The following is a 15,929-nucleotide window of genomic DNA, read 5'->3' on the forward strand; positions in this document are numbered from 1 at the left end:
CAGGATTTTAACAGTGAAAGAGTCAAGTACTGATTGTTAAGGATTCCACTATACTACCTAGCTCTTCTCAAGCACACTGTGGTGGGAACAGTCTTTCACTGCATAATTACCCTGCCATGCTAACTAGGTAAAATTTAAAGACAGTAAAAGGCATAAATTCTTTTTCACTCCTATCTGTTTGTACATACCAAATATCAGATAATTTTCTGGCTTGCTCTTTTCACTTCTTCTATTTATTTGTGTTTATCAAAGATAAGTTTTATTTGCCAGTTGAGCATTAAGTAATATTTATTCCCAGCACAAGTTACTGCAACAAATCAATATTTTTCTATGTGCAGAGTAGCAGCTGACCTCAACGATATCAGCACTAGCCTTTCAGCACACTTTCTTGTATTTCAGTTTCTCCAAACTGTTTGCCAAAGCAAGTGATTTTAAGCTATTAGCAACACATATCACACATCTTGCAATCAGGTGCAAATAAAGTTTACTAAGAAGGACAGTGCGTATACAATAGTCCTGCCATTACATGGTGCTTTATACCAGAGAACAAGGTTAAGTAGCCACTGCTTATCTGCTTTAAAAGTTTAATTCATGGAACAGAAAATATACTATCCACCACGTACACCAGATTTAATCTGTCAGCTGCGATAGCTGAACACCCACCTGAGGGGGCAGCCCAGCCCCAGCTTCAGGGACAGGGACAAATCACACTGCAACTCCAGATTGCCTTCCGTTCAAAGACTCCCCCTCTGAACCGTTGCTAGCCATGGCTGGAACCCCAGGTGACTTTGCTCTGATTTATTAGCAGAAGTGCAAGTTGAATAACCACCAATAGACAGGTCGTACTACCTTTAATTGACTCTGTAAATTATGGAGTGAGAATTCAACTGGGGTTTAAGTATGAAAGTTCTTATTCCTCATCAAAGGAAGATCAAGCTATGATGAACAGAGATCACTTTACGTGCTAACAAGAGGATCCACATCGATTTTTAACAACCAGGTTGCATATCTACTGCCTGCACTGCTCAGGTTGGTTTGCTACAACTTTTAATTGTGCGGAAAAAAGAACCTGCGAGACTTCATGCCCATCACACTCAGCACTACAATAATTTCTCTCCCATACAGATGTTTCTTTGTAGGATTGTTAGCTCTTCTGGTAGCAAAAAGAACCGTTCTGATCTGGAAGGGCTGTCTGTACATTTATTTTGTTGCTAGTTTCTATGAGTCCTTAGTGCCCCCTTCTCCTGCACGTAATAATGACCACGACTTGCAGTAATTACAAGGGAGAAGTTCTGTCCTCTACTGATCACAGAATCATAGAATCACTAAGCTGGAAAGGACCCACCGGATCATCGAGTCCAACCATTCCCATCAACCACTAACCCGTGTCCCTCAGCACCTCGTCCACCCGTCCCTTAAACCCCTCCAGGGAAGGGGACTCAACCCCCTCCCTGGGCAGCCTCTGCCAGGGCCCAATGACCCTTTCTGTGAAAAATTTTTTCTTGATGTCCAGCCTGAACCTCCCCTGGCGCAGCTTGAGGCCATTCAGCCTGATGCTGCAGAAATGCTCCCCGAGTCTCTGGGGCTTGTTTTATTTCCTTGAAAGCTATTCACAATTCTCTTTGCCCACGGGGAAATGAGGAATAATAATCATAGAATGGTAGAATGGTTCGGGTTGGAAGGGACCTTAAAGCCCATCCAGTTCCAACCCCCTGTGCTGGGCAGGGACACCTCCCACTGGCTCAGGGGCTCCAAGCCCCATCCAACCTGGCCTGGAACCCCTCCAGGGACGGGGCAGCCACAGCTTCCCTGGGCAACCTGGGCCAGGGCCTCATCACCCTCATAATGAAGAATTTTTTCCTAATGTTTAATTTACATCTTCACTCTTCCAATTCAAAGCCATTCCCCTCGTCCTGTCACCACAAGCCTCTGTGAGCAGCCCCTCCCCAGCTTTCTCGTAGCCCCTTCAGATCCTGGGATGTCGCTCCAAGGTCTCCTCGGAGCCTTCTCTCCTCCAGGCTGAACAGCCCCAGCTCTCTCAGCCACGGGAGCTGCTGCAGCCCTCGCCTCATCCCTGCAGCCTCCTCTGGACCCTTCCACCGGCTCCATCTCCTCACGCTGAGGATTCCAGGGCTGCCCTCGGGCCTCTAGAGGAGGAGTCCCTCGAGAAGCTGACAGAGGGGCGGCCTCCCCCCCCCGCGGTGCCGTGGGTCCCTCCGGGGCGGCGCTGGGGCCTCGCGCCGGTTCCGGTGGCTGCGCCGCGCGTGCTCGGAGCCGCGGGCAGCGCCATGGCGGCCGCCTGGATGCCCTCGGTAAGCGCGGGCCTGGGCGCCCCCGGCCCCTCTCACCCCTCTTCGTGTTCCCCCCGGATCCCTGCTCCCCATTTCCCTCCTCATACCTTCCCGCTTCTCCCCCCGTTTTTTTCCTCATGTCCTTCTCCCCTTTTCCTCCTGTCCGCCCCCTTCCTCCCGTCCTTAGAACCATGGAGTCATAGAATCACCGCGTGGGAAAGGACCCCCAGGATCATCGAGTCCAACCATTCCCATCAATCCCTAACCCATGTCCCTCAGCACCTCATCCATCTGTCTTTTAAACCCCTCCAGGGAAGGTGACTCAACCCCCTCCCTGGGCAGCCTCTGCCAGTGCCCAGTGTCCCCTCCTTCCCCCCCCCGCCCCTGCCCAGCCCCGGGGGTCGCGGTACCGGGTGGGGGGTGGGAAGGTCACGGAGCCCGTGATGCCTCGGGACTCGCAGCTCGGAACGGGTCCGTCCTGCTCAGCGTCTGCCGGCGTTACCGCTGTGGAACCGAGTACAGCTCATAGAGCTCATAGAGCTTATGGAAAAGGCCTTAGAGGTCATCAGCTCCCACCGTACCTGTCTGCTACACCTGGGATGGGGCAATCCCCGCTTTCCATACAGGATGGGGGATGATGTGACTGAGAGCAGCCCCGCGGAGAAGGACCCGGGGTGCTGGTTGATGAGAAGCTCGACATGAGCCGGCAACGTGCGCCCACAGCCCAGAAGGCCAAACGTGTCCTGGGCTGCATCAAAGCAGCGCGGCCAGCAGGGAGGGAGGGGATTCTGCCCCTCTGCTCCTCTCCGGGGAGACCCCACCTGGAGTCCTGTGTCCAGCTCTGGAATCCTCAACATAAGAAGGAGATAGAGCTGTTAGAACGGATACAGAGGAGGCTGCAAGGATGATGCGAGGGCTGCAGCACCTCCCTTGGCTGAGAGAGCTGGGGCTGTTCAGCCTGGAGAAGAGAAGGCTCCGAGGAGACCTTGGAGCGACCTTCCAGTACCTGAAGGGGCTACAAGAGAGCTGGGGAGGGGCTGTTCACAGAGGCTTGTGGTGACAGGATGAGGGGAATGGCTTTGAACTGGAAGAGTGAAGATGTAAATTAAACATTAGGAAAAAAATCTTCACGATGAGGGTGGTGAGGCCCTGGCTCAGGTTGCCCAGGGAAGCTGTGGCTGCCCCATCCCTGGAGGAGTTCAAGGCCAGGCTGGATGGGCCTTGGAGCCCCTGATCCAGCGGGAGGTGTCCCTGCCCATGGCAGGGGGCAGGAACTGGATGATCTTTAAGGTCCCTTCCAACCTAAACTATTCTGTGATTCTATGATTGACTCAACCACCGCCCTGGGCAGCCTGTTCCAGTGCCTGAGAACCCTTTCTGTGAGGAAATTTTAACTAATGTCCAATCTAAACTTGTCCTGACTCAGCTTGATGCCATTCCCTCTTGTCCTATCACCCGTCACTTTGGAGAAGAGACCAAGACCCACCTCTCTGCAACCTCCTTTAGGTAGTTGTAGAGAGCAATAAGTTCTCCCCTCATTTGTGCCATCACCTCCACCTCCTTATTTAATGCCTCCAGCTGCTGCCCCAAATGTACGAGTGGTGGTGATGAACGCTGCTGGCCTCTTAAATCTCATGTTGGCTTACGAGTAAAACAAATTCTAACCTAAATTATTCTCCCACAGCATTCCTTACAGCATGCGTGAGACCTGGATTATTTCCAGTCGTTAGTGCCAACATAGTTTGTTCCTTCTGCCGTGCAGCTGCGTTTAAGTGTACATATCAGTAAAGATAAGAGATAACAAATACAGACTGGACAAGAGAGGAATAGGAATTGTCAAAGACAGTCCTTTCTAGCCTGATAGCTGCAGGCAGCCCATGTATGTGGGTATGAGAGACCTCAAGGTGTGTAAGTCTGTCTACACTTAGAAGCCGACTCTTAAGACACAGTGGCATGAAAAATCCTAGGGAGGAGGGTAACACTGGGAGGCCACGATTGTCCTGCAGTTATCAGTACTGATAGGACTGAGGATTTTGTCTGTGCTACCCAGCTAGGCAAGAGTCCACGCTGAGATGTGATCCCCACGTTGAAGCTTCATGCTAGTTTGGAATGTTCAGATGTTAGAAAGTGTAATTCCTTGACTGTGCTGTGTAGACTCGTCACTATGGTGAATTTTGTCTTTAATGTGCATTGCAATTCTGCTTTTTAAAAGCTGTCAGGCATGCAGAAGGCAACAGTACAAAACCTACAGATGTAAAAGGTGGAAGAACAAAATCTAGCACAGTTCGAGTGGAATATTACCTAAAATATGTAATGATTAAGTTAAGGTCTTTCTCACTCTGCGTTCCATGAATCTTAATCCCTAGCAAATCAACTAGTTAGGCTTCCTGCAATCTTATTTCAAGTGTGTAGGATAGATTATTGTGCAGTAACTTCCCCTCAACCCCTGGCAGGAAGAGTGTTGGGCACCGCGGAGCGTGGCTGTCCTGGGCTTACCTTGCGCTAAGAATACCCACAGGAGGTGTTGGGGCACAGAATGTTAGAGAGCAACTTGGCACAGCGCGAGGTACTCTTGTTTCACTTGGCTGTTCTTGTTACTTGGAGATAGGAAACTTAAAGAGATAGGATTTTAAGACGCAGATTTGCTACGATACTGTTAACTTTTACAAATCTCATTTGTGTAGTAAAATAGGATCTTTTTGTTTTATATTCTTGCAGGTTTCTCGATTGTTAGGTGCTTTCAAAACCCAAAAACAGGTGACCAGAAGTTTTGGTAGTGCTGTGAGTATAATAGTACCATTTTTTTCTTTTAAGAAGTTTCTCAAGAAAGCAAACAAGAAATTTTACAAGATTGCAGTTGTTGTTTCTACTTTCTCAAAAAAACAAAACCTACACAAGTGAACCTTTATGCTCTTAATGCCATGCTGGATTTATACGGGTTAATTACTGTCTTTGCCAATTACAGTATAAGTGATAATACAGAAGGTTCTAGCAAAAGATGAAGTGGCATGAAAACATATCACAAATTGCGGACATGAGGCAGTTTTCTGAAACTCATCTGGAATGGGCAAATATTGAGCAAAGTGGAAAGATTGTTGAGAAGCTTCTCATTTTCTTATTCTGCAGACTTTCCTCTAAGCATTAGATTTCCTTTACTGCTGCTTTTAGAGTACCTTGCATCTAAGTTCTGCCTTTCCAAGGCCTTCTTTAAAGTATTTTTTAAAGTATTAAAGATGCTGATTGTGTATTTCCTTGTAGGTGTTTTACTGTCTTTTTGTGTACCTGTTTGAAGTGCCCAGGGGCCTGGGTTTTCAGGGAAGGTGGCCTTGGAAACTGCTCAGGCAAAAGCAGGGCTCGGCAGCGCTGCATGCACCCTTAGGCAGGATTTAATTTTAAAGCGGCACTGTGGCTTTTATAATTATAAGTTTTATAGAACAGTGGGTAGAACAGCTCGAGAAGAACCTGAATGGTCATTCATATCTTACACAGTATAAAAAGATTTAGAAGGTGAGGCACCTCTGGTTCTGTTTATACCACAGATGAAATGTTCTTTGGCTCCGGTGGAGTCCTGCTGTGCTGTAAAGCAACAACACAAGGCAGAACAAAACTAATCTGGAGCATTCCATCAGTCATGTCCTTGCTCAACAGCGGCATTCTTTTATCTGAAGCTTTTCTGCTTTTGTTGTGCACAGTGAATTTCTTTGGCTCAAATTAATTAAAGAAATTGGTCATTGTATATTGAAATCCTGAATATTTTGTGTGGATTGAAACATATCTTGCGAGTTGATTCTAGTTGCAATTCTGCAAATAATGCTGTATCTGAGCTGCCTTTTTTGTAGGTGATAAGGAGCCCTTGCAAAATTTGGAAACCTTTAAATAAAACAAAAAGAGCTGGGGCGTGTACAATTAGAATAGTGATCATAATATTTTTTTTTAATCAAAGTAGAGTACTTCCCCTGTTATTCAGTGAGCCTGGGCTGTGCAATTTATTTAATCTGTTTGGAGATGATGAAAGAAACAAGATGGAGAATATTGTGGAAGGAAAATCATTTTATATTGTTAAAAATGGGTTTAAGATTTTTAGGAATTCACTTAAGAAATTTAGATATGTGTGAGATTTTTTAAGTGAATGTAGGTTTTCATAAGTTTTATCATTTCTAGCATGTGTCAGTATTACACAGTGTGTTGATAAAATTGGAGAGATAAGTGTAACAGAGCCATAAAGTAGGTAATGTTATCTCCTCTCCTTATTTCAAGAAGAAAGCATGTCAAGGAGCACTGAGCACGAACCTGCCTTTCTGGTTAAACCTCTCAGTTTTGAAATAGGAGTAGATAGTAAGCAAGATTTTTGAACAGTTCTCTCAAAATGTTTGCACGCTCCCTTTGAAAGCAACCTAGTCATTCTACTTCTGTCCAGTACTGCTGTTCTTCTTAGTGAGTATTTGGTGACTGAAACTTTCTTTTCTAGTAGTTACTTGTTTCCTACAACACAGGACTGTGTTTTCTCTGTAGAAAACAAGCATTCATTTGTTGTACTACTGGTATTTACCTAGGTACAGACAGTAACTTTAATCCCAGGAGATGGCATAGGACCTGAGATTTCTGCTGCTGTCATGAAGATCTTTGATGCTGCCAAGGTAAGTCAGATTTGTCTTGCTGTGAGCGTTATAAGTTTAACTACAACAAGCATTTACTAGGTGCATTTTTAATGCACCTCTTTAACTTCCAAAAGATCAAGTCACGCTTGAGCTATTAAAATTTCTTGACCATAGGAAAAGTCTGACGCTTCAGCTAATAAAAGATAGGATTGTGGCATCACAGCAGGGTTTGAAACAGCTGGCAGAGGAGTAGAGTCGAGAGCAAACGCTGTGTTTACTTCTTGGAAATAAAAACTCAATACATCATGTGGAATGATCTTGTTGATGTAGCAATCCTGAGTAATTGACATCACTCACCGTGACTTCCAGTGCAGATGAAAGTGTGTCTGGAAGGACTGTCTTATTCTTGGAAATCAAACTGCAATTACTCTGTGGCGCTGCCAAACATGTTCACCTAAGTGATATGAAAGTATATCCAAGAACTGCCTGTCTGAGCATCTTCACCGGAATTTGTCCGGTTCCCTTGAAACAGCCCTGCAGGAAAGATGCCTGTTAAATTGTTCTACGTTAGTAACAGCACCAAGTCATATATCCTTTCTATTACATCTATCCCACTTAGAATTGGGAAAAGTGAAGTTCTCTTTAATTATACATGAAAACCTTGTTTTGGTTGTTTCTGGGGACTCAAGTAGGAGGTGTAGAGGTGTAAAACGAACATTTGTGTGTGAGTGCAGTTTGCAGTAATTGGTTTATTTTAAAGGGGGTTCTGTTATGCTTAAATTGGTTCTGCTTGCTTATGAAGGCCTTTGTATCTTTTTCTGTTGGAAAGAATGGTTTCCAGCCTGTCTCCACCTAGAAGATTCCTGTGGTAAATGCAAGTATAGAAAACATTGTGGAACATGTGTAGATTCTCAGTTAGATAACAGATACAGATCTATTTTATGTGCTGTCCTCCAGGCAGTATGGATGTTGCGTTTTCAGGGAATTCAGCTGTCAAATGCCTTGTCTTCTATACGAGAATTCCTTTTGCACCTTTTTGTGAAAGGGAAGTTAAAACTTGAAGCAGAAGTCATGATACGTAAATTAACATAGAGTACATGTGTGTAGGCTCCGATTCAATGGGAAGAGAGGAATGTTACAGCTATCCAAGGACCAGGAGGGAAGTGGATGATACCTCCAGATGCCAAAGAATCCATGGATAAAAACAAAATGGGATTAAAAGGTACTGTAGGGGTTAACACAAAGATATTGCCTACTGTTGTTTTTATAGTGAGTCTGATTTAAAGCTAAAGTCCCTCATCTGTAGCACATAAAAATGGCTAATTATAGAGGACAGCCTGTCAGGTAGTCTTCTGTAAACTTAAACCAGTCCTTCCTTTCAAAGCCATAAACTTTCACAGATCTTCATGGAAATCTGTTATAGGCGAGTATTGCCACATACCAACCTTTGGACTCCATGCAGAATGCATTCCAACAGCTGATTTACAGCACTGTGCAATAACTATATTCCTAATAAATAATACCTTTTGTGGTTTCAGTGAAAACCTTTTGCAAAAGCTCCTACTCCATGTAAGGGTCAAAATTTGGCCTTTAAACAAGTAATTAATATCACTGTATAGCCCTCTTGATAGCGCAGAGTTCCTATGGCATTTGGAGATCCTGTGTAAGAGTACCACTTCTGCTAAGTTTCAACTCTTAAAATCCATGGAGGGGTTATCTTCTCATTCATTCTTCTATTTTTTTGCCTTTTCTCATTCAGGGCCTTTGAAGACCCCAATTGCTGCAGGGCACCCATCAATGAATCTGCTCCTGCGTAAAACCTTTGACCTGTACGCAAATGTACGTCCCTGTGTCTCAATCGAAGGGTACAAAACCCCATACACAGACGTCAACATTGTCACGATTCGAGAGAACACTGAAGGGGAATACAGTGGAATTGAGCACGTGGTATGTTGCTGGAAGTAAAATGCGTTTCTGGCGGGACTTCTGTGTCTCAGTGGCCTAGTGCTGAGAGGCTGCGTGGTGTTTTTTAAGTTTTCAACCCATAAAAACATTATTTTATGGTGATAGGTATTGTCAAGACTGCCTCATTCAGAGTTCTGCTTTGTTCCAAAAGTTCATACTAGTGACTTGAAAAATGAGTTTACACTTTTACTATCAACGCAACTGTTGTCTTTCAGATTGTTGAAGGTGTTGTGCAAAGTATCAAGCTGATCACAGAAGCAGCTAGCAAACGTATAGCAGAATTTGCTTTTGAGTATGCCAGAAATAATCAGAGAAGCCACGTTACTGCTGTGCACAAGGCAAATATTATGTATGTTGACAATTCTTTTGAGAGGAACAACTAATAGTAATATGCATTTAATTGTAAATAACTTCTTAAATCTTCAAATGTGTAACTTCTGTTAGTGGGAGTAAGTAAAATGGGCAATAAGGAAAGTAAATGCCTCAAGTCAAATGGGCAGTACTGACCCAGTACCGGTAGGGCTGTAACAATTATGTACTGAGGTGTTTATTCATAACTTTGTAGTAATTCTGTGACTTCCCTTGCAAAGTTCTTATGTTATAAATAGTCTTAAACTAAGAAAATTAATTGAAACACTGAGGATGAAAATGGGTTGTGTCCTCTAGAGTTTCCAAGCCCTTTGTATCATAACACATAATATTGTGTGATACCACCTTTATAAACTCAGTAGGCTTTTGGTAAATGTGTATGAGTCATTCTAAGAATTAATATATTCCTGTCAAACTACTGATACAAAAATATTTTAGGAGGAAATTTAAAAGGCATAACTTCTGACTGGAATGTATTTAAAATATTACTTACATTGAACAGAATTAGTCCCAAGTTATGTTTCTGCGCTATAGCATTTTTATTTAATCCTTGTTGCATGCAGTTTTCTTTCTTTTCAGTATTGCTTACTTAAAATAACTGCAATATTCTCTTGCTTATTTAATTGCAGGAGAATGTCCGATGGGCTTTTCTTGAGAAAATGCAGGGAGGCAGCAGAAAACTGTAAAGATATTAAATTTAATGAAATGTATCTAGATACTGTGTGTCTGAATGTGAGTATTTATGTGTTGTAATTGTGGTTTTATTTTTTTAGTCTAAATTCTTAGCCTTAATGGAAATATACTTCTTTCTAGATGGTTCAGGATCCGTCACAATTTGATGTGCTTGTTATGCCAAACCTGTACGGTGATATCCTCAGGTACGGACGTTTTAATTTAAGCTAAACCAGTATGGAAAAAGCTGTTACTTTCCAGACAGTTACTCAGGCTATATGCTAGCTGGATGGGTGATGATTTTATGCATCCAGAGTTTAAAACTTTATAAAACAGACTCTAAATGGGAAGAAAGGATGTTGATATTACACTTCAATTATTAGTATATTGTTGGGAGGGGCTGTATGATGAGAACAGGCTTCTTATTTTAAAAAAAAAAGAATTTTTTGCTTATGGAAGCTGTGAACATTGTTCCGATGGGGCAGAAGAGAAATTTCTGCAGATGTGTGAAGAATTTAATGGGTAATAAAGAAGGCTTGGTTAGATATTGGGGGAAAACCTAATCTTGAGCACTAAAACAGATGATTGTGGAACTATGATGTTTAGAGCAAACTGCCTATACAGTTACATAATTCTGCATAGTCACTGAAGAATGAAATATGTGGCCTCTTAATATCCTCACAGCTCATTTTATGTATTGTATTTTTTCCTTCTCTTCAAATTAAATTTCGTATTTTAATAACATTAGTACTAGGGGTACTTGGTATTTCAAAGGCAAAAACCATCAGCACACATTTTCCATTCTGAAAAATGTTTAGGTAAATTCAGTTCAATACTGCGTATAAAATTAAATATCTCAATCTGAACTTTTAAGTGTATAACATAACATCGCTTCTCCTTGCACCTCTAAGGAGAGACTGAAAAAAATAGCCTAAATTTGCTTAAAAGTTCAAGGATGATTTTTACCTTATAATCCGTCTCCTGGTCTTGTACAAATAATACACTTAAAGGTAACTTACATAGAAGAAGAAATGCTTGTTGAGCTCTTAAAAACTGCACTCTCAGCACTGGGTCAGCACAGTTGGTTTGTCCTCTATGTTCATTTTGGAGGAAACCAAACGCACATTGCTTACGTCTGCTAATGTCAAAGTGGTAGTTCTGTGGCCTCTGCAGAGGAGATAAGATTTCTGGATAATTACAGGGAATAGTACATCACAATTTTTATTAGTTTTTGAGACTTCTACAGGGATTCTGTGCTTCGAGTACCTTTTGTTGTGCCTATGTCTTAGTTGGCTTTATTCTAGTATTTGGAACTTCCTTTTAATTTTCCTTTATAAAATGGTCTCCTGCTCGTAGTTCCACAAATTGTCAGATGGTCCAGTGGAGAACAAGCAGCTAACAGGATCTATTCTTTCACAATCTTATTCTCAGACTGTCTGGTTATCTAAAATAACTTATTGTTGCAATAAAATAAGAAACAAATATATTTTAATGCCTTGCAGAAAGGCAAAGTTATGTTGTAAAACTTGTGGGGTTTTCCATTTGCCTCTTATTTTTTCCCAGTGACTTGTGTGCTGGACTGATTGGGGGTCTTGGAGTAACACCAAGTGGAAACATTGGTGCTAATGGAGTTGCAATTTTTGAATCAGTAAGTCTCCTTATGCAAGATATAACTGCTTTGTCTCAGCTTGAGAACCTGTAACTCTTCCATAACATACAACGTGGCTGTCATTTAATTAAATTCTCCCTACTTTTTACTGTGAAGATGCTGAAATTTTACTGAGAGTAGTTAAAGTATGTATTACACATAGATTTTTGCATGTCTTTTTATTGACATTTTGGTTTCACCCTTTTTCGGAAGATAAATATCATCTGTGAAATAGAACTTGAGGGTACAGTTGGGAGATATTAGGTGACCTAATTCCCTCTTTCTGATGCCTCTGAACAGAATCGTTTTGGTCTTCCCTATCTCCTTTCTACTAACTGTATCCCAGTGAAGTAAGTCCTGTTTTAACATGCTTATGCATGAGGACTCTGTTTCAGGTTGCTTGCATACACTTGAATTGCCTAGGACGTTGTAATCCGCGTGTTAACATCCTAACAGATAGGTTCACTTTTATTTCTAGGTTCATGGAACAGCACCAGACATTGCAGGAAAAGACTTGGCAAATCCTACTGCCCTTCTCCTGAGTGCTGTGATGATGTTGCGCCACATGGGACTACACCAACACGCCACAAAAATTGAGACAGCTTGCTTTGATACAATTAAAGATGGGAAGGTAATGCGAGGGTGTGCAAATAAATGCAGTGAATTAAAATCGGACTCTATCACAGCACAAATAAACTTAGAACATCAACACCACAACAGTGAATGACCTGCTGTGCTGGCCTGACGCGTGAGCAACGCTGCTGTATTATCTTTGGTGGTACTAAATCATCCAGCTCAGTAACGAGGACAGGCTGTAGCATTCCCAGTGTCTCAGTAGTGCTCATTCTACACCTCAGCAGCTTTGTTAACTCTTAAAATCTGGATGTCTGTTTTTCATGAAGGGGGTTAAAGGTTTAAGACTTAAGTCTGTAATGCATACAAAGCATATAAATTTTAAATCTGGATGCTGAAGCGTAGGAGTCTCATTTGCCTTTCACAGGCTTAATCGTCCACTTTGTTTATAGCATTTCAGTCCAGTCTAGTACTTCTGCTCCAATTTCTTCAGGCAATTTTTTTTTTCCTCCTAACTGCTTTCACTCCTTTTTGGGCTACAAAAGATCGGGTTTTATCCAGTATTTACATAGCTGTATGTACATACATTTAAGATTGTACGTGATTTCCCTTTGGCAATGAGTGCATCTCCAGATTCAAGACTCGAATGGGATATTCTCCTGGGGGCTTATGCTCTGTAACCTGACTTGAATTTGTGCAATTAACGTTATTGGTTCACTCATGTACTTTGTCCACCTTTTCAAAGTAGCCAGAAAGATCCTGAAGATTGCACTTAGAGAGGATTAGCCGTTAGCTGTGCTGGTTCAGTTACCACGGGCAGGAGCATAAGAAGCTGCTTTGTAATTAGAAATCATAAGAATGCTTAAACAAAACACTGTCATTTCCTAAGTGGTCTGTTTGCAGCTATCCTACTATGTGTAGGAGCTAGGTTAAAAAAAAATTCTAAACTTACAAGTGAATAAAGAGGTGCTCCTGTAAAGTTCCCATTTACTGCTCTGGAAATGAAATCCCCCATCTGCAGGTCAGTAACTCTACGGAAGATAACACAGTGCAAGTTTTGTGACATGGCTACTTGTTTACTAGTTACTTAGAACGTTCTGATTATATGCTCACAAAGGAGAGAATCTTTTTAAACTGAAAAAAAGCATAATGCAGTTAAAATTACGAGATCCTAAAATAGTAACCTTTATTGCCTCTCACGCTTGCTATTTCTCCCTTTCCTCCCTTCCCCCTCAGCTATTTATTAAGGTCTCTGTGTGTGTCACGTAAGGGGAGAACTAATGATTTGAAATTATCTCTTAGGCTGCTTTAAACTAGCCAGGCTGGACAAGCAATGCTGTCCCATTCTTGGTTTTACTATCTCCATGCTGCCAGACAGTTGTACTTGATGAAAAAGTTTCTTTTAACGTTGCATTTTTCCATCTCTTAACTAAACTAAGCAAACTTAAAGAACTGTTAACATGCAGCATTAAGAGCTACGTGTGCTTTTTCTGTGTGGGTTTCCTTACGAAAAACCCAACCCCCCCAAACCTTAGGGTTGCACTAAGCCTTCATGTATGAATTTTTCTGCTAAAGGAACAAACTTCTTATTGAAAATTTAAATGCTTAGCAATTAGTTACAGTGTTGGGTGGCCAAGGGACTTTGGGGAGGCGTGGCCAAGTGCACTGCCTTCCTGTAGCGGAGATAAAATCATGCTGAAATCTGGTAACATAACGCTTGATGATCATACCCACGTTTTCTCTACCTGCTTTGTCCTTCCTGATGAAGGCTGTGTGGGATGCAGAAAACCTCAAACTCTCACCCCTATTTAGTATCCGTACACAACATGGGAGAAGAACATACAGAACAGTTCAGAGACAAGACTCGCCCCATAAAATATTTCCGTAATATTATTTTCTCTTCCTTTCAGGTCTTGACCAAAGACTTGGGAGGTAGCGCCAAGTGTTCCGAATTCACAGAGGAGATCTGCCGCAGAGTCCGGGACACAGACTAAACCTTCCTCATGCTGCTTGTAATAACTCCGAAAGGAGACATCACAAAAAAGTACATTTAATGTAACCTGGTATCCATACGTGTATAGTTTGCTTGTCTCTTTAGAGACCAGTCTTTTAAGTTAGGGCCTCTCCATTAATAAATTTAGTCCAAACGGCTACAAATGATGCTTGTGCCTGCCTTCAGTGGACTTTTTTAAAAGTACTTTGTCTTATTTATTTTTTTCTATCCGGTGAAGATTTTTATGTAAGTGAATTCTTTTATTGCCACTGTAAGCGTGTACCATTTTTCCATCTCAACTAGAAGTTCTTACTTTCCACAAAGAAGTATGCAAATAAACCAGTAACGTAATTAGTGAAATGTAAAAGCACCTTAACGGTTAAAACCTACTTTATTGATCTTACTGAAATTTAAATTATAGGTTTTCAGCCTAACAGTAGCACAAGATGTTCTTCATAAAAAGAAACGGGTATAAAATAACTTGAAATAGCAATTTCATGTTAAAAGCAATGAAAAAAAACACTTTAGATACTCTGGTTCATGAAATACAGCCTTGCCTTCCACAGGCATCAATAAAGAAATACAAAATTCTAGAGATTGAATCTATATGTGTATTTTAAAAAAGCCCACAACCATGAACAGGCAAGGACTGAGAATTAATGTTGAAGTAAGATTATTTTTCAAGTCTATATACCAAAATAATTCTTAAAGAGTTTTCCCCTCTGAAACACTCTCTACAGGAGAGTTCTAATGAGAGTACATCAAACAAAATTGTTTCTGCCATATAGTGTGAGGGGAAAGTATTAACTTGGCAAATTATCCTAAGTATGTCACGACTTCTGCTAGAATGCTTTCGTGTTGTACTTCTATGCACAGTCTCCTCCGTGTGTAATACTGCATTGCCTAGTAATTTTATTCAAGAAACTCTGAATGTAAGGGACTAGGCCTGACTGAATTAAGACAAACTGACCATTTGGCTCTGGTCCCTGTCTTCCAGAAATAAATTTCATCCCTAGTCAAGGGATCTGTGACTATTTTTTTCCTGCTTACTAAGCTTAATGGGCGCAAAAGCAACTCTTTTTTTTTTTTTTTTTCCCCTTCCCTTCTTCATCCTATATGGATCATCATGTGAGTCATTCTGATCTCTATGTCTTAAGGTATGCTTCCAACAAGAAAATGTGTATTTTAAAACTCATGACTATAGCACAGGATTATCCCAACTGCCAGAACCAGGCTTCTTGAAGCTTAATTCTATTAATAGAGCTTACTCCACTTAGTTACTTTCTATTAAGACTGTTCAAGCTGGTTGTTTCAGAAGTAAAATCAATTTTGAGTAACAACTTCTAGTGTTACTCTTCAAAGTACGTATCCCAGCTTTTTTTATACAGTCTGACATGTTGGAGGAGGGACAGTGAGCTTTATTCCTTGTGCACTCTGCTTTTGGTGAATAGGGCAACGTTTCTTTGTGCTTTAGAAGCTGCTGCTTCCTTGTTTCCTTTAGATGAATATTGTTAAAAGAACTTCTGAATTACCATTACGCACAAAATGGGGAAAAAAATAAACTTTTCAAAGTTCTCTCTTGCTTGTTCTGTTTGTATAATCCTAGGCTGCTATTGTCTTACATGTTGAGCTAATTATTGGTACTTGCCACAAATCTTAAGTCTGGAAGATGCGTAATGGAACTTCCACAGAAACAATATCCTGTTCTGCATGATTTTTTGGATCAAGAACAGTGGCTGTAGCCTGTCTGCTCGTGTTGGCGCTACCGCTCTCTGCCAAAGACCCCTTGCTAACAGCAAACCCTTTAGCCAACTTTTTCT

General features: G+C 41.7%; 1 protein-coding gene across 1 annotated transcript; it reads left to right on the forward strand.

Annotated features, from left to right (window-relative positions):
- Window positions 1-2,239: 2,239 nt before the first annotated feature.
- IDH3A (isocitrate dehydrogenase (NAD(+)) 3 catalytic subunit alpha) lies at window positions 2,240-15,684 on the forward strand. The gene is made up of 11 exons (XM_069867092.1): window positions 2,240-2,312; window positions 5,010-5,072; window positions 6,845-6,928; window positions 7,997-8,111; window positions 8,649-8,836; window positions 9,070-9,203; window positions 9,853-9,955; window positions 10,037-10,101; window positions 11,459-11,543; window positions 12,022-12,174; window positions 14,027-15,684. Exons 1-11 carry the CDS (start codon window positions 2,289-2,291, stop codon window positions 14,108-14,110), a joined length of 1,098 nt encoding a protein of 365 aa, XP_069723193.1. The 5' UTR covers window positions 2,240-2,288; the 3' UTR covers window positions 14,111-15,684.
- The last annotated feature ends 245 nt before the right edge of the window (window positions 15,685-15,929 follow it).

This window comes from Phaenicophaeus curvirostris, chromosome 12, assembly GCF_032191515.1.
Source record: "Phaenicophaeus curvirostris isolate KB17595 chromosome 12, BPBGC_Pcur_1.0, whole genome shotgun sequence".
Taxonomy (NCBI): domain Eukaryota; kingdom Metazoa; phylum Chordata; class Aves; order Cuculiformes; family Cuculidae; genus Phaenicophaeus; species Phaenicophaeus curvirostris.

Excerpts from the sequence above, each read along its gene's own strand:
- IDH3A (XM_069867092.1), top strand. The coding sequence starts at position 2,289 with ATGGCGGCCGCCTGGATGCCCTCG. Across the intron at positions 9,204-9,852 it reads GTGCACAAGGCAAATATTAT|GAGAATGTCCGATGGGCTTT; the intron begins GTATGTTGACAA and ends ATTTAATTGCAG. Across the intron at positions 11,544-12,021 it reads GAGTTGCAATTTTTGAATCA|GTTCATGGAACAGCACCAGA; the intron begins GTAAGTCTCCTT and ends TTTTATTTCTAG.